The 19,300-nt window shown below is 34.1% G+C and overlaps 1 protein-coding gene across 2 annotated transcripts in view; it reads right to left on the reverse strand.

Moving 5' to 3' along the window:
* Window positions 1–4,384: 4,384 nt before the first annotated feature.
* The window catches only part of LOC145299475 (regulator of chromosome condensation-like), a 43,302-nt gene continuing 28,386 nt past the window's right edge, over window positions 4,385–19,300 (reverse strand). For both annotated transcript variants that reach the window (XM_080144406.1, XM_080144408.1), the window contains exons 7-11: window positions 18,890–19,042; window positions 15,717–15,830; window positions 12,820–12,978; window positions 7,947–8,052; window positions 4,385–4,946 (exon numbers count right to left, since the gene is read on the reverse strand). In XM_080144406.1, the coding sequence (XP_080000532.1) occupies window positions 4,883–4,946; window positions 7,947–8,052; window positions 12,820–12,978; window positions 15,717–15,830; window positions 18,890–19,042 (596 nt within the window). In that variant the 3' untranslated portion in view covers window positions 4,385–4,882. The remainder of the gene's footprint in view (window positions 4,947–7,946; window positions 8,053–12,819; window positions 12,979–15,716; window positions 15,831–18,889; window positions 19,043–19,300) is intronic.

Here is a 19,300-nt window from a genome sequence, read left to right on the forward strand (position 1 = left end):
AGGTCACCACTTATCAAGGCCCGGAAGTCACTTGCGGATAAGGGTTATTGCGTGTCCAGTAATCAATGGGATAATATTGTAGTAACCGTTAGTATTGGAGATTTGATAAAGTGTCTTACTTAAGGGGGCGGTTCATCAGGAATTTGTTTGTGTTGGACTTGAAGACATCCAAGCTGTAGTCAGGTGGGAAACAGGCAAACAGAAGAGAGTTCCACAGGCGTGCACTTCTAAGAAAGAAGCTTTGTTCATGGAATCTACATTTTGATTTAGGCACAGATAAAGAGTGGGGAAAATTACTGACAGTGGTTTCAGCTAGACGGGTGTTTTTCGTGAAAGATTGACAAGGGGGGACTAGAAATTAGAGCTCAGACGAGCACTTCCCATGGAAATAACGAGAAAACAAAGATAGGCTCGCAACGTCTCTTCTGTAGGTTGGTTGGTTGTTTTTGTTTTACGGCATATCAACCCTTTTCGGGTTATTTAATGCCGAATCCAAAGATTTTGAAGAAAAAATTTTTAATAGAATATATTTGTTGTTTTCAAGTCGGTTTCTATTTAACCCATAGTTGGAACCCTAACAGGTACTACCACTCCGGGTCAGAGTGGACCTGGGAGCAATGGTAATTAAAGGGTGGCTTCACACTCCCCAAAGCCCACAAGCTGGGGCCTCACCACTGGATATAGTTTAAGGTCATATCCAGGACCCCCATTGAGGGACTTTTACCCTCTGCAGGGGGGCAGTCGGCGTATTCTAATGCCCCACCGACAGGACCCTCTTCTGTAGGAGAGAGGTTGCAGGGAAGAGAAAAAGGCGTCCCCCACTAAGCCAGAAAGTCTATTTTGTGCTCTGTCAAGGCAAGATAGGATGTTCCGGAATTGAATAGACATGTTTTAAAAATGCATCTTCATTATTTTTACCCAGTGCATGATTCATTAGCAGAGCAAAGAGGAAATGTGTTTATCAGCAGAATAATGGAGAGAAAGTTGTGCACCAAGGCATACAAAGAGTTATTTTTACTAACTGAAGACCAGACCAAATCAAATTTGTTCTACAGGTCCAAATCCCCTAGATATCAATTTTCAAGTCTGTAAACCAAAAATTGACAGAGAAGTTTGTTAGAGACCGTTCCTTTGACAGACACACAGACAAGGTCACTTCTTTACATATGCTAGCAGGCCACCTGGTGTTGCCCGGTCGTAAAATACAAATAAATATTATATTTTAATTAATACAGATTTCTTATTCATTGTAAACAGAAATACTAAGGTATTAAATGTAATGTTAAATTCCTTAAAAATAAATAAACTGAGATGTGCATGCGAGTATTATGTTTTTTCTAAACAGTTCACTTCTTGTAAATAAAAATACTTGAGCTGAGATTGAAATCAACATCTAAAGACAGTGAGTAAAGTACGATAACCATTAGACCAGCTTGCCACAATCTTTAAAAAGAGTTTTCAAACTTACTTATTCTTAACATAAGGAAGCTGTCATGTTTCACGGCCGCGCATGTGCAGCCGTGAAACAGTTGACAGACAGATAAAAATCTGATGACTCCTAAGTACCAATTTTTGAACTTTGACCCCTTAGAAGCCCTTCTTTCTGGATTAAAAGTGGTTAAAAAGTTTTCCACATGTCTGAATACTCTATATACCCAATTTCACGTTTGTAGATCCAAAATTCGTTGAGTATATAGGTTGAGAAGTGTCCTCACACATACACAATTCTAACTTATATATATACACACACATATATATAGAGAGAGAGCCAACAGGGGGAGCTGGAGAAAAAAATATGAAAACACTGAAATCTTTGAAAACAACAGAAGACAGAAAGAAGAAACAGAAAGAGCCCAAAGAAAAGCTTGAGGTCAACAACCTGTGAACCCTTCTACTATTCCATGTGACGGCTGCAGCCGCCTCTTCCGTGCACAAATAGGACTTGTTTCACATCGTAGGAAATATCAATGAGCAAAATGTATACTCATATCAGAGTTCTGAAAACGATGACAGTGTATATATATATGAAAAAAATTCAATTTGGCGTAATGGTAAAATATAAAGGTAACTGCAGCTTCTCTTCCAATTTTCAGATTTTTACCATGTCAAATCACATTTCAACTCCTTTTGACAGATTGAGTGTTGCTCTTTCTTCTGATGAGTTAAGGACATTATAGATTCACTAATTCATATAATAATTAAGTGATTGATTTTGTGCTACAAAACAGATACTGTCAAGAATTGTATAAGTCAACTGATTTAAAGGAATAAGTTATAAGATGGTCAACATCATGAATTTTGGAATATAACTTTTTGTCGTTTATTATAAATATATATAGTTTTCTTTGGAAAAAGAAATCCAGCAGAGTGCTCGATTAAAAGGAAAATCCGAAATATAAGAGCGTATTTATATTTTGTGTACAGAAAGTTGTTAGATGAGACAAGTCATTGGTACTGTCGGTTTCAAGCCCGATAATTAGGACTGTTTAAGATATCCATATCAAGCTCTCTTCAGCTAATACTTTATATATATATATATATATATATATATGCGAGAGAGAGAGAGAGAGAGTTTAGAAATGGCAGTGAATTTTGTGACAATTTATGGACAGTTTTTGATTTACAAAAGTTTCCAGTTAAATATAGAAGAATGCAAGTTACAACTTGAATCAGATCCAGAGAGCTTTAGGTTGTGATGAGAAAATGAATTGATCAACTGATGGACACACTCGGAATCAACAGAAAAACTAATATATGGACATTAGCATTTAGAGAGTCGTTTCCCACAATGGTGTCACACACACACACACTCAGAGCCCAACTGATATTTGCATGTGTTTTGTTTTCTTTTGAATAGTTTTATTATTTTTAAACTTGAGAACCCGTGTACCACCTCGGCAGCTGCCAATGTGAGAGACGACGACATGGTGCCTAATCTAGAGACATGAAGGTCAGATTTAGTATCAGGATACTTTTCTTACACAGAAATAGGTCTTATGTGGCATATACATTCGTTGCAAACTTAAACTGAGCAACAAATTTCACATTCCTATGTTTAATAACACTGCAACAAATGCACATAAGACCCATTTCTGTGTAAAAAAAAAAAAAAGTATCCTGATACTAAATCTGACCTTCATGTCTCTAGATTAGGCATCGTTTCCATGTACTATAAATCACATTTTATTATTATTGGTTATGAATGAAAAACACAGAATTGTCAGTTTAAACAATATTAATCCTCTTAACCCTCTCGTGTTAGGTGTCAGCCCTCCTTTATATATTCCAGTGATAGTTTGCTAATATGCCAGAGTTCCATTCCCCTTTAAAACATTTCATCACTGAAATATCCTGATCTTCTCATGTTCATCACTCGCATCACTAAGATTTTTTGTAAAATTCTTGAAAGTGACATTTTTGCAAAAAAACAAAAAACAAACAAACAAAAAAAACTATCTCCTTCGACAAAAAGAAGGCTAGAAATGGATTTTCCATACCATTGTGTGTATAAAAATGGCCATAGATGTCCTGTACTTTTTTTTGAGCATTGCACAGTAATAATTTTCTTGTTTAGGTCGTTCAATATCAGCCTGGTTGTAAATGGCTGTGACTGGATTTCTGATCACCACTTTTTTAGACAATAAGAGTTTTTGCATGTTCTTTTTGACCTGCTTATGTCGTAGACAAGGAATGTTTCCATTTTAATTCATTTATTTTTTTCAAAACAATTCTTTTTATTTTGAACTCAAACACATCTGCTAGCGATCCAGGTTCAAAACCTATGTCCTAATAATGTCACACAAGGGAAGTAATCCTAATTCTTCAATTGGAAAGATTTCTTATAGAAATTACTCTAGACAAGGTATGAAGCCACTTAATGTAAGGAGCTAGGAAAAAAACAAACCTACTTTAAGGTCAAAACACTTGCCAACGATAAGTATTAATGGAATAGATTCCAACCTAGAAAACAGCAATTCTTTCCTATTTGGCAGAAACATCGTTCATGGAATGTGAGGATTAAAGGACAAAATAAGGGAAGCGAGTTACGCGGCAGATTTGTATTAATAGTCTATTTTGGGGAGATACTTGTACTTGCTTTGAAATTCACTCTGGAGTGGTCAGACCAGTTCCATCAAGAGAACTTGCTGAGTTTTGAATGAATGCTGATTACGTTCAACGGTTCTACTATAGTAGCAGATACAAATGTAAGCCAATCATCTGCCAAATAGGAAAGAATTGCTGTTGCAGAAACGATTGTGAATTCCATGGGTGGCTGGGGAAAAAAGGAGATGGGGAAAAAAAAAAAAAAAAAAAAAAAACACCACTCTGTAGTAAGTTTGAAAATATACCGTTTTGTGATGTAAGAGATGAAAGAAAAAAGCGATTTAAAACTAAAACTTTATTCAGATGCGTGAAATTTTTTTCAGAAAATGAGCGCCTTGTTTATTAGTGTTAACACCTCATTTTTTGGTTTTGATTTTCAAGTTAAGGCATCATTTTCTTTTATCCACACATGCACACACGTATATATATATATACAAGTAAGAGTTCATAATGAAAAAGATACTTAAAATAAAAAATGATTACAACAGAAGTTGATTTTCAAAAGGTAGATGTTTGAAATTGGGGGTGGAAAAAAAAAAAAAAAAAAAAAAAAATGAATGGGTTAAAATTTATCAAGTTTAAAGAAATAAAAAAAAAAAATAAAAATGTTTTTCCGTAATGAGGAATGGATTTATTAATGATTCCACATTAAGAATCTGCGGAAAATGCAGAGTAGGAGGGAATGAATTTCAGTTTATTTTTAATGAAAAGGCTAAAAATTTTTGGTAATTTTACACGAGTTCATACAGGTTTCAGTGTTGGTGAGGATGTCTGATGGCTATGATGAAGACTTGCATAGGAGCACAGAATGTTGACCGCCACCCGATATAGAAATGCCTTTCCTGTAATGGAGAAGAAAATAAATGAGTTTTATTTAAGATGAGCAGGGCTACCCGGCATTGCCTGGGGGGAAAAATGTAACAATTTCTATCCTTCTCACCCACCTCTTTCTTCTTTCCCAATCCCATTCCTCTTTCTACACACACACACACAACTGGAGTTGGCATAAGGGAAATAACTAAAAAAAAAATTTTAGGTTCTTTGTTATTGTAGCAAAATTCTAAAATTGAAATATTGAATTTCAAGTGAAAGCAATGGTATCTACTGAATCGTCATGTCACAGTAATGAAAATATCCAAAACTTATAAAAAATGATACGGTAGAAAATTAATTATTTATGAAAAAAGTTTTCGGGAAAAATTAGTGAAAATTAAGTTTTGCTTTCAGAAAATATTTACCTTATTTTTTTTTTTTTTTTTAATTTTAATTTTATTTTGTAAAACTGAATTTGTTACCATAACGAAGAACCAAAAATTATAACATTAAAAATAATGTTTACTTCTTGATCGATATTGTACAACCCCTTAACCCCTTCCCTGATTTTTTCTCCTAAATTTTAGGTATTATCTTTTGGGGGTTACACAAATTAAAAGAAAATGACCAACTTTGTAGGGGTTTGTTGAGTATTTTTTAAGTTTTAATGAGACATACATTTGTCTCTTATATCTAGATAAGAAAAATTTTAATAATACAAGGATCGTTTGAAAATTAATTCCTCCTATTTGTTTTTTTTTTTGTTTTTTTTAAACTCAAAAAGTTGAAATTCTACAAAGACAGAAATGGTACCATTAAAACAAGCAACCTTCTGTGCTCGAGAATTTATTTTTTGTACACAGCCATCACCATTCGCCGCACTTTTGCCAGGAATTCAATGACATCGGTTTCTGACGTAAACCATGACAGGGGGTTGCTTTACTACAGTCTGACACAGTCAAGATGGAAGCTTCAGGTCATAAATGCAAAAGTTTAGTCATCATAACGCAATTTGCAATCCATTATGACCCAATCGGGCAAAAAAAAAAAAAAAAAAAAGGAGGCATTACTTTTTGAATGCCTCTCGTATGTCAAGTCTTCATGAAACTGAAGTTTCAGATTGAGCTTCATTGAACTTGTCTATAGTAGATCTCTGGGAAACCCTTGGGCAAGGTTAAGTACCCATGATACATAGAATACATGTTTTAATTGTATATTTTACTGAAAGAAAAAATATGTAATAGTGTAAAATAAAAAAATTTTTAAATTCCTATTTAATTACAAAATTAAATCCACCAGAATACATATTGTAAATAAGTCAGATTTGAAGCTTTTATTGATAAAATGTTACTTTATCACTTCTTTAGAAGTATATGATACCAACATTTCTTCAGTAAGTAATACAAAAATATATGAAAAAAAAAAAAAAATAGCTATGCTAAAAAAAGTTAATACATTAAAAGAATAGTTAAAATATCAGGTTGTTTACATGCCAACCGAAAAAGCTAACATGCTTGCCTGTCAATTTGCTTCTATTTTAGACATAGCAAACCACTCCCTCCCTGATATTCCTTTGCGGACAGAAGCCACACTAGATGATCTGAAAATCACCCCCTCTCAAGTTTATGATATAATAAAAAATTTAAACACCTTAAAAGCATGTGGACCGGATCTCATCCCTGCTATACTATTAAAAAATTGCTCCATTGAGGTTGCTCCAGTTCTCTCCAAATTCTTTAAAAAATGCCTTAACAAATCATACTTTCCTGACTGATGAAAAACTGCTTCTGTGGTACAAGTTTACAAGAATTCTAACGACTGACCCATTAAATTATCGCCCTATTAGCCTCCTCCCTCTTTTCGCCAAAAGATTTGAGTCCTTCATAAATCAAATTCTAGTTCAATATCTTACAATCACTAAACTTGTGTACGACCATCAGTATGGATTTAAGCAAACCCGTTCTACTGCAGATATTCTAACTGTAATGACTTCCCAAATAAGCTCTGAGATGGGTATATTTGCTAACGACACCATGCTCTATAACCGGCATGAGGGGGAAATGAACGAACACATATCCAAGGCAATGGCGGAAACCCTGGAAGAAGACCTCCAGCCTGTAGTGGAATGGGGTCAAAAATGGATGGTACATTCACAGGGAACATGAGTTGAACTAATATGTCGAGAAGCATTGCCAAGGCTGCTACGAAGAAGGTGGGCTCTCTCTACCGTGCTAGAAAGTTACTTACACCTGAAAGTATCTTGTACCTCTACAAGGCCACTATTTGCCCATGCATGGAGTATTCTTGTCACATGTGGGCTATTGCATCTGCTACTAGTCTCTCACTCCTGGACAGGGTTAAAGAGAGTTGCCAACCTGATTGGTCCTGAAGACATCTAAGCTTCAATCTCTGTCCAATCGACGAAATGTTGCATCTCTCTGCCTATTCTACAAGTATTTTAATGGTGGATGCTCCGACAAACTACAAGCACTTACTCGTAAGCACTTGAAGTAAATACTTCTGACAAACCCAACAAGCAGCAAAATCCCACTCTCTACAGTCAAGATCCCTAGATGTAAGAAAGCCTTATACTCTAAGTTGCTTCCTCAGAACTGCTAGACATGGGAATTCCCTCCCGGGTTCCAGTTTCCAACTATACTGACATGCAGAAGTTAAAGTGTAATGTGAACAGACATCTTACTGCTCAACTCCCTACATAGTATCCCTACAACTTATGTCCCTGATAGTAACCCCTACATCAAAGTCGCACTGTGCCTTGTTTGGAGTGAAAAATGTATTAAAAAAAAAAAATAAATAAATAAATAAAAATAGTCAAAATATAAAAAAGTTAAAACCTATTTTCATTTTTCTTTTTTATAGAAATTATCAATCATCTCAAACAAGTTTTGTCTGTGATCAGCCTTCAATTTAAAATTGCATTTTCATCACTAGACGCACCACACTGATATATCTACACACGTCTGCCAGTCAAATCACAGTGTTATTCAGCTACCCACAAAGAAACCTACCTTTCTGCAAGTTGCTTTCCACTCATCACAATTGGAACCCATGCGTCGTCGTCATTTCCACTGGCCAATTGATTATTTGTTCCCATACCCCACGCATACAAAACACCTGAAACAAGAAAACATTTTGTTTTATTCATTTCTTTTGATAAAAAAAGTTTAATCAACGTTTGTTAAAATTCTATCCCGTTCAGCTGCATTTATATTTGCACGATCAAATGAAATGTTAATTTTTCCTTATTCACTTAAAAATGGATCCAGATTTATATCCTTCAATATTTGTGTTTAATGTTTCTTTCATGTCTAGGAGAATTAGTTTGATTTTCAATAAGTTGCCATCTATAAATATAAAAGCGAAAATGTGTGCGTGTATGTTCGCTTTTTGTGTATGTCTGCAAAAAGCTTTTTTCGCCGGGCTCCTCGGTCGGCTCACACCTTAAATTTTTTATATGCTGTCTAAATGATACGAATGGAGGTCACGTGTATATTTAATTTGCCGACTTTCACGCGCTATTTTTTTCTAGATCGCCACGTGTTTCTTTCGCTTTTCAGTATAAAAAAAGCGAAACTGGTTGGTAAAAACAAACAAACCGGATAAAAACTGTCCCACAGAAAATATTAACTGCGACTAATATTTGACCTCATTAAGTCATTAAGTGCGGGCACCTGTCAATTCTCTTCCTACTTAAATAAATTCAAACCTCTTTCAGTAACTCATTCTTGCTGGCCGAGCGGTTACCGGGTCATGTTTTTTCACATTTTATTTTCCAAATTCGCCTCAGGGCTTCGGGTTCGATCCTACCTACCTACCAAAACTTTTGTGCAAGAGTTTTGGTATGTCCAACAAAGGCTTTTTCATCAGGCTTCCTGGGGGAAGGGGGGTTATTATCGCTTAGAAGTGTTTATATACCCCCTAGATAATAATATCTAGGATTTGCGAACGCGCGTCGCGTCTAGATTTATTTATGTCAAATTTACACGATTCTTGCTATTTCGGCGCCTTTTGTGTTGATTCAGCTTTTTCGTATAAAAGCGAAACTGATCTGAAGCGAATGTGTGGTTCCCGGCATGAAAGCTGGGAATGTCCAGAAAGCAATGGGCCTTTGATCAATATGGGGAAAACTAATTGCTATTCATATGGACACTCTCCTCTTTATAAGGAACTGGTTTCCCCCCCAACATTTTGGTAAAACAAAAAGTTGGGAAACGAAACCAGAAAAACTGTCTCACAGTAAATGTTCACTGCGGGACTTCTATGGCGCAATCATTAAAATCATGCACCTGTCAATTTAACTTTTTAATTGTTAAAATTGAACTGTTTATTTACTCTCCCTTCGTGGGAGAGTGGGTAAGTTGCCAGGTTTTTTTTCATTTTCTTTTCCACCTTCGCCTCAACGTTCCGGGTTCGATCCTATCTACTTATCAAAACTGATTTTTTTTAAATCCCCCCCCCCTCCCCCCAATACAAACACCTGGGCAATGCCGGATACCCCCGCTAGTCTATTATATAAGTTTAAGTTGTATTTGTATGCCCGCTAAAAACTTGTCATACGCATCGAACTGGCATGAACCTGGTTCTATTAAAAAGAGCAATCTCTTAGACACATACCGAAAAATTTTTTTTAAATCGTCAGTTATTTCATGTAGAAATGTTTGGTTTTGGGGGGGGGGGGGGGGGGGTCAATGCAGATAGTTTGATTAGTCTCCAGATTTATAGGGGCCTTTCTAAATAGGGAATCTGCTAAAATATTTAAATCTTTGCATATTCATACAATCGGCAGAACAGTAATGAACTTTTTATTTTTTTTTTTAATTTATTTTAACTTTTTGGTACTTGTTTAGATTAATGAAAACATTAAAAAACTGAAAATGTTGAAAAAAATTATATTGTACATACTCATTATGGAATAAAGTTTTCATAAAAAAAAAATCACTTAATTTAATCAAGTAGGTTTTTTTTTGTGTGTTTAACAGAGGAAAATCAAATTTTAATGAGATCGATCATGTCGTGGCTATCTCGCCTATTTCGTGGACTAGGGGAGGGGTGCCTTTAAACAAAAAATTGATTAACAAAAGACAAAATGAAAAAAGGATTAAAAAAGGACAGAGAAACTCTGTAAAATAAGTGAAAAAAAAAATTAAAAAAAAAAATACTTATCTCAGTATTTTTTCTGGCCAAGTTTCAAAGTAATCTCATCAAATTTTGACAAACTTTAAGCGGTGATTAGAGTTACTTTTCTTATAGGTACGAAAAGAAAATAACCAACAATAAGTGTTCGATAGATTCTGACTCAGAAAACAGCAGTTCTTCTTCCTTTGTCGGACACATTACTACTGAGATATGTGGACTAAAGGATAGAAAAAGGGAAGCAAGCATTATCAAAGACAACTTTGCAGAACATGATTGAGTTCTGCAAAGGGAAAGGAAATAAAATTAATGAAACCAAGATTTGGTGCATTTTTGGTCAGGAAACCAGTATCTTCAGACAGCCTTATCTGATAGCACCAGATGTTCTAACAGGCATATTACTAATCTGAGTCAAAGTGGACCAAGAGAAACTCCACATTCCCCACTGCCACCAAATGGGGCCTCACCACTGAGTCTTTTATAGTTAAAAAGATTTCTTTTAAGCATTTCACAAACAGGGGAGACAGAGAGAGAAGTAGTCATTCTCCCTCTATTCTTGCTTCTGTTAAGTCATAAATTGAATTTTGATTACCTCCCTTGAAATATTTTTTTTTTAAAATATCATTTATCCTAATCTATATAATTATAAAATTCTAATGACCTTGTAATGAGTGATGTAACCAACTTTCCGGTTTACGACATATGGTTGCGCATGCGCGCATAAACATTAACCCATAACAACGTAAACAAATAAACACACATCGCTTCTTTTGCAGATTTTGACATGTGCATTGAAATATTAACGTTATTTCAAAATTATTATTTAACATGGGAAGAGTGGGGGTGTTTTGCAACTATTTTTTATTACAGCTATACTGTCGCTATTTTCTTACAACTAAACAACTTTAATCTGTTGACAAACAAGAACAATTGTAGTAAAGCCAAGACTACTGCTCTCTGTCTCTTTTCCTTCCTTCCTTCTTTTTTATTTTTTGTTTACATTTCTAGATACAAAATAGTTGTGAGAGAACGGTGAATTTGCCGACACATTTACTAATCCGTTTCAATATTAGCTTTATTTTATTTTATTTAGGTTTTATTTTTTTTGCTTCAGGTTTTATTAATTATTTTTTTTTTTTTTTTAGATTTTAAGTTTCTATAACTTGATTGAAGGATTCCAATATGGGTTTTTCATTCTTATATTTCTCATTGGTAGGTTCATGTGCGTTTTTGCTGCTAAATGACTTTCATTGGCATTCGATTCGTAGGAAAATCATGTTTAATTTTCGATTTTGGAGCAATTATTCGGAAAAATAGGTAACTTTACACGAATAGGAAGGATTTTTGTTTTTTTTTAATGTTTGAATGATCCATCCGTGATTTTTCATTTTAATATACTTTCATAGAAATGTTTCTGTTATGTCAAAAAAAACCCTGTTTTCTTTACGCCACAAGTGTCATGCTCATACATGAATTTCATAGCTAGTATAACATACTGACCCAACGGGTCACAGGTAGTCTAATTTTTATTAAATTACTTTAATTAGTTAACATTGACTAAAACTATTGCATATACAGTAAAAATAGAACAATAAAATTACAAATGAACATCAAACATTAATTTATTCTAAATTGTTTGAATAACTATACAAGTTAGGCATTTAAATAACCATCTTTAGTTCTTTTGTCTGCACGGTATATTAGTGATGTGACCATTCCAATATTTTTCCAATTCTGATACCATTCTTGATTCTGTTCTAAATTCCTGTTCTGATACCATCATGGATCCAGATTTTTTTTTTTTTTTTAAATCTAAACATTTGGCCATAAAGTTGTCATTTTTTCTGATTATCGCAAAACCTCATGTAATATTTGCATATATTTTCACAAAGATAAAAGTACACTCGCAGGTAGTAATCTACAGATTTTAGTTTTGTTTTAAATCAAGAGAAAGAAAAATTAAAAGAATCATTTTTGATATAGAGAAAACAGACACTGATTTTTCCGATTTAAATTACTGTTGAGATGATTAATCGGAATCAGAAAAATCGGAATATTTAGGGGTATCAGAATCAGTATCGGAAAGATTTGTGCATATTTTCTGATGCTCAAGATCAAAGTGTAGTATTTGTTCTTCAGATCTACACTTCAATTTCTTGTTTTCTGTCAGTGCGGGAGAAATCCTTCACGACTGAGACAATTTTTATTTTTGTTCCTTTTCTCCACATTAAAAAACGACCCTGGTGTCTAACTGTCACATGGGGAGGCACTGTAAATAGGAACAATTCTTTTAATTGTATTTTTTTATTTGAATATGTTTAAAGCAAAATCTACCTTTATCGGTAATAATTATAAAATAAATATTTATTGGTTTTTAATGATTAGTAAAACTAAAATCGATAGATGATTCCTACAAATGTATTTTTTTGTTTAGGAAAATATCTGCACATTTAGCATGTGTTTTTATGGTAATCGGGAAAAATAACGACTATATTTGAATATTTAAAGATTTATAAGGAATCAGAAATTGTATCGGAACCGTGAAAAATATTGGAACCACCCCATCACTAATTTCAATACACCAAAATGTTCTTTTTTTTTTCCCTAATAACTCCTCTCAACACTCATATATACAGCATTTCACAATCTGTTGTATTATCGATTAAAATAATTGTAAACCAGTTTTGAGTGTAATAAATAAAAAGATACTTTCAGATTTAATTATTTTGATATTATGTATAGACAAACCTTCTGAAGTGATTGCATACGACACACAAGTTCCACCACCAATTGCAACAATCTTTTTATTCGCAAGAGATGTCACCAAAGTTGGTTCTTTTTTTTCCTGGCAATCTTCACCTAATCCAAGACGGCCATATTCACAGCGACCAAGTGTGTATACTTTATCTAAAAAAAAATAAAATAAAAAATAAAGTTTTAATTATTGCAAATTTTTTTAATCTTTCAAATTTTTTGTTGCCACCAACCAAGTTTGTTTTTCCTCCAAAAAATAATTTTATACTTGTTTATATCAGTGATCTTTTAATAAAGCAACGCAACGCATTTCAGGTGAAAACATATACTTACATGTCATGCTGAAATTAGTATAAATTTATGAAAAAAAATAAAAAAATAATCCAATAAAAAAAATAATTACAATTAAAAAAACAAAAATTTTTTACGTGTTTTGCAATTTGAGTTTTAATGTATATTTTAATGGCAGATAGTTTGCAGGTAATTAATCAATAACTTTGACCAAATCATCAGTACTGTCATCTTTAATCCAGATATCTGGAAACGTATGTGTGGCTGATTTTTTTTTTTTTTTTAAATTTAAAATACTTCTAGCACATCATCCACATGATCATTTCTCGTAGTTTTTAGAATTTATATTAATTTCAGCATGACGTATGTAATGTTTTCACTTGAAATGCGTTGTTTAAAAGACCACCGATATAAACAAGTGTTACAATAATTTCAGTTTTATCAACAAGATGAAAAAATTCAATTTATTACAGATATGTTATTACAAAACAAATTATTGAAATAGATGAACGCATCGGATCTTCATATTTACTTGAAGATATTTGCTATGTTTTTTTTTTAACATGGAGGTCACCACTTATCAAGGCCCAGAAGCCACTTGGGGATAAGGGTTATTGCGTGTACAGTAATTAATGGGATAGTATCGTAGTAATCGTAAGTATTGGAGATTTGATAAAGTGTCTTAAGAGGGCGGTTCATCAGGAATTTGTTTATGTTGGACTTGAAGACATCCAAGTTGTAGTCAGGTGGGAAACAGGCAAACAGAAGAGAATTCCACAGGCGTGCACTTCTCAGAAAAAAGCTATGTTCATGGAATCTATGTTTTGATTTAGGCACAGATAAAGAGTGGGGAAAATTATTGACAGTGGTTTCAGCTAGACGGGTGTTTATCGTGAAAGATTGGCGAGAGGGGACCAGAGATTGGAGTTCAGACGAGCACTTGCCATGGAAATAACAATAAAACAAAGATAGGCTCGCAACGTCTCTTCTGTGGGAGAGAGGTTGCAGGGAAGAGAAAAACGCATCCCCCACTAAGCCACAAAGTCTATTTTGTACTCTGTCAAGGCAGGATGGGCTGTTTTTAGCAGCTCCTTCCCAGGTGTGGCAGCAGTACTCCATCCTTGGATGTATTGTGTCCATCTTGGGGTGGGATGATTAAAATAAAGCTCTATAAAAAAAAAAAAAAAAAAAAAAAAAAAAAAAAAACATAAATAAAATTTATTTTCTATACATTCCAAACAATAGTTTGTTTTTTTAAATATAGATGCAATATTGAATATTATATTCTTGCTGAGTTTAAAAGAATGAGAACATATGGATATATAAAAACATCAGTTTTTATTCTCGGTGACCGTTATGGATAGTTAGTTGTTAAGATGGAGATACAGACACGGGAATTTGACGGGTTGATTCTTCTGGGGCCCAAATCCTCAATGATATCCTTTTTGTTTGTTATTATATAATTATTTGTAACCACCTGGAGCACTCCCATCTTGGAATGGCATGGTCACTGTAGCCACACACCAAAGTCGTTTTATTCGGCCATTGTTGTGTCAATGGATTGACCTGACTTTGGTTTCAATAGACACTATCAACTGGGAGTCTACTGGCATCAGAATCACTGTCCAGCACATTTGAATTCAAATAGATTATTAAACACTCACTATACTCAGAATTGCTTTCATCCCTCGATAATTGTGCCTGTATTATTGGTCAAAGGTCTTTAACGTGACAAGGCATCCATCAATTTTTAAGGACTGCGGGCTGATCACTTTAGCAACACGACTGGTCGTATATTTTATTGTGCACCTGCTACGTGGGTTTTTAACCCAAACGAGGTCTCTTTTTTTATACTTCCCTCCAGTTACCTCTGGTTCAGACAGCAGGTTAACCTCAAGGCCCTTTATTTGGATATGGTATTTGTATAATTAGTCAGCCAGTGCAGTAGAAGGTGAAATGTTATCCTTCGGAGTGACGTTGTGCCAGTAGACCGCCTCCAATATTGTGTTGATAAATGTAAAATTTTATGTTTAGAATCCTTATTCTAATTTCCATCAAAATCAATTATATGATTTTGATTTGACGAAATGGCTAAAATTTAAGGCTTAAACAACATAAAATTCACAGAATCTTGCTTTATTAGTTTTTAATAACTGAATCTAGTTTCAATACAAATCTGAAATATTTGAATTTTCAAATGGAAGTTGTGTTCATATTCATATTTCATTTTTTCGGAATTGTAACATTCTTTGGGTAAATTTGTTCAATCATTTTGGTGACTTTGCCAAGGACTGAACTCAGAACCATCTACACATTTTACCCAATGACCAAGTTGTTTCAGTCATATCTTTCTCAAACAGATTAGCACATATTTTTGAAACATAAAATCCCGGTAAGTTTCTCAAGTTGAAGCACCAACAGTGTTCAACTTTTATACTTATCTTTCTGTGTAGATCGGCATGTCTGAACACATGTGCCTTGCTCTTTCAACTACCTTAAATGAAAAACGCCAGAGAGCACAACAGATGAAATTAACATGAAATTATAATTTAAATTCCTCATTCCTGAAATACAAATATTAAAAAGAAAAAGATTTTTACGATCTGAGCCGAGGGCCACTGCATGATGTTGTCCGCCAACAATGTCCAACCATCCATTACTTTTAAACGATGCGACTTTCTCAGGAATGAAACGGTCATTTATATTTGAAAATCCTGAAAACATAATGAGAAAAAAAAAATTAAATAACTAAAATTAAACATTAACTGTCTTAAGAAGCAGACAATAAATTAAAACTTAAAATGCTTTGACGATTGAGCAATTTCATCTTTTATAAAGGGACTAGCGAGGGGTACCCGGCGTTGCTCGGGTGTTTGTAGGTGCGTGTGAAAAAAAAAAAAAACAAACAAAAAAACAGGTGCCTGTGAAAAAAAAAAAAAAAAACAAAGCCTTGACGACGCGCAGTTGGAAAATAGTAAAGTGTGAAAAAAAAAAAAAAAAAAAAAAAAAAAAAACAAAAAAAAAAAAAACAGGTGCATGTTTTTGATTGACGTGACGGCGATAGGTATTCAGCAGTCAGCATTTTGTGCGGGACAGTTTTTAATGAGGTCAATAAATCGGTTTGTTTGTTTTCAAAAACCCGCTCCCCCGTCTGATATGACGAAGTCGACAAACGTTCACTGGCTCTGGGCCTGTTACTAGAGTCGAGCTTCGCTTTTTGTTTATACCGAAAACCGAATGTAACGCGTGCCGATGCGGGAAATGTGGAATAATTAACGTTTGAAAGTCAATAAAATTAAATAGACAGGCGAGCTCTGTGGTTAAGTCTGAGATATTACAATTTATAGATGATATAAAAAGTTTTAAGAAGTTGTGAAATGAGCGAGCACTTCTCTGAAAGAAGCCTTTTGTGGACATCGAGGAAAAGCGTACATACATACATTTTCGCTTTTATATATATAGATGACAGGTCAATTTATATCTATACTCCTATAAATTTGGGTTTTTTTTTGGTATATTGGTATTCATATTAAAAATCCTTTTTTCTATTTATTTAAAGATAAAATACAACTTTGTCATATATGGGTCGTGGAATTGTATTCATCTGCAAAAGATTTAGCTAATTCTCTTAAACATTCATTTTAATTAATTCCTCATTAGCTTTTTTTCTGTTTTCTTATGGGATGATTATCTTTAATTAACTATTACGTGTAATTATATTCATGCAGATATTCTACAGGATTTATACTTACGTAATATTTGCGTAAAACACTTATAGTAAACACAAACCTCTTTCTATATATATTTATGTATGCATTTGTTTAAAATATTTTGCCTACCAAACTCCTGTCAGTTTTTGGTCTACAGACATGAAACTTAAATATATACAGTATTTGAACTCATGCAAAACTTTATATTTGGGTTTTATCAAGGGAAAATCAATGCATAAGTGTGAAAATTTAAAAAAAGAAAAAAGGAATTTTTAAGGTGAAGATCAAACAGCGGCATTATGAATATGCATACATAGCATAATAGCTATTGGTTTATGTTTGAAGTTTTAGCCTTGCAGCAAACATGTCTTCATAGCTCAGGCATTAACATCAAAGGAAAAAGTTTTAAATCGTAAGCTAAACGTTTTGGTTTTGATTCTCGGTGGTGGTGTAACGGGGCATCTCACGTGCATCACGTTGTAACGAGAACGATGTCCCGGGCCTGCGTCGTCTAGTGGTGGACCCCTCCAGCGTGACCAGACTCGTACTGGTCCCTGGAAAACATGCCTCCGCTGCTCCAGGCACGTTAAACGTGCATGACCCCAAGTCCGTGTGGCAACATCGTCTTCTTCGGCCGTCACTCTGGTTTTATGTCTGCGTCTTCGTCGTCTGGCGTCAGGGCATACCTGAAATAAACTGCATCTTCACTTATGCCGGCAATCGAAAAACAAAGAAAAAACTCTGAGGTCATTTTCGTTTAAACCAAATAAAATAATTATTTGCAATCATTCTACATTTGTTTAACGTCGTGTTTTCGTTATTCGCGCTTCGTGATGCAGGTTGTATACTTGAGATATCAGGTTAATTCTCTAGCTAAGAACAAGATCTTTTTAAGTTCGTCCTTACTGAGATTTCTGCCCCTGCCTCTCACCCCAGGCGGGGCGAGAGTCGATGTGTACGCTTCGCTCGCTAGCCAAAGACTGCCAAAACCCTTCTATATCTTTTTCGAGTAGGCGATCGTTGTTTATATCAAAAGCATCTTCATTCCTTTTCTCCATTATCTTCTATTCCCCCCTCCTTCTTATTCTTTTCCCTTTCTCTATTGTTTTGTGAACATATCTGTCAAACTAGCTTGGTGGTCTCTGAGTTAAAAACACCACGGGTCCCCGACTCCGAGCAGACATTTTGGAACCCAATTCTCGAGACTGTCCGAATCAATTACGTTAGTTAAAACTCATTCTCACCAGATCCAACTAGAAAAATAATCTCCTTTTTTCCGCCATTAAAACAGATATCATGTCTCTCAACATATCATAAACGCCTGTCTTAATCTTTGACACAGTATCAGCCCCCCCCCCCCCGGCCATAAGCATTCTTATCTTCACCTAGCTGAACGGGACACCCGGCATCGTCCGGTGTCCCGTCACAGTGGTGCACAAGTCTTTTTTTTTTTTTTTTTTTTAAACTTAAAATCATTACTATATATTGGGTTCAATATAATAAATATGAAATTTGCATTAATCAAAATATCATATTTAAGCATATTTTACGACTGGGCAATACCGGACAGCCTGCTAGTATATATATATATATATATATATATATATATGTGCATTTGGGTGTGGCTTAGAGGCTAAGAAATGAGAATGGAGAGTTATAGATTTTGGTTTCGATTCTGATGGCATCCAAGTCATATATATTTTTTTTTTAGTTTTGATCTCACTACTATACATTAGGTACAATATAATCGATAGAAAATCGTCAATAACAAATATGTAATCTGCATGATTTAAAATATATTTAAGCATATCTTATGACCGGGTGTAAGAAAATTTTATTCTTACTCATAGTAATTTCAAAAACACTGAAATCAGTTCAAACAATCAGTCAGCCTTTATTTCTTTTTTTTTTTTTTTTAAATTCTTATCTATGTTGATAGAGATGTTATGTTATCAATGCCTTAAGGTAATGCTGAGTAACCTTGTTAACAAAGATATATTAAAACAAGCAACAAAATCGTGAAAAAAAAAAAAAAAAAAAAAAAAAAAAAAAAAAAGACCTACCTAATTGAAAATAATTGTTTAATCCCCAAGCATAAACGTTTCCATTACTGTCTTGAGCATACGAACTGTACTGGCCAGCCCATATATCGGTAAAGTTTGGCTGGGATTTACGAGATGAGTGACATCGAACAACTTCAGGAGTTAAAAGCAGTGCTAAATAAAGAAAAAAAAATAAAAAAATAAAAATAAAAGAATAAGCTCTTGCGAGTCAAAGTTGGAGATAAAAATAAGTGAATATTTTCCCATAAAGTATTAAGATTCCCTGTATTGGATGAAGGGACAATAACAACATACTGGTACGCATACACATTGAAGGATGCAAGTAAGAAAGCTCTTTACTAAATTCAAACAATGCTTAAGTACAAATTCATGAAGAATATAACGTTGGTATTAATTTTGCATTGGATATCT

Source organism: Euprymna scolopes, chromosome 2, assembly GCF_053919585.1.
Source record: "Euprymna scolopes isolate OS-2025 chromosome 2, ASM5391958v1, whole genome shotgun sequence".
NCBI classification, from domain to species: domain Eukaryota; kingdom Metazoa; phylum Mollusca; class Cephalopoda; order Sepiida; family Sepiolidae; genus Euprymna; species Euprymna scolopes.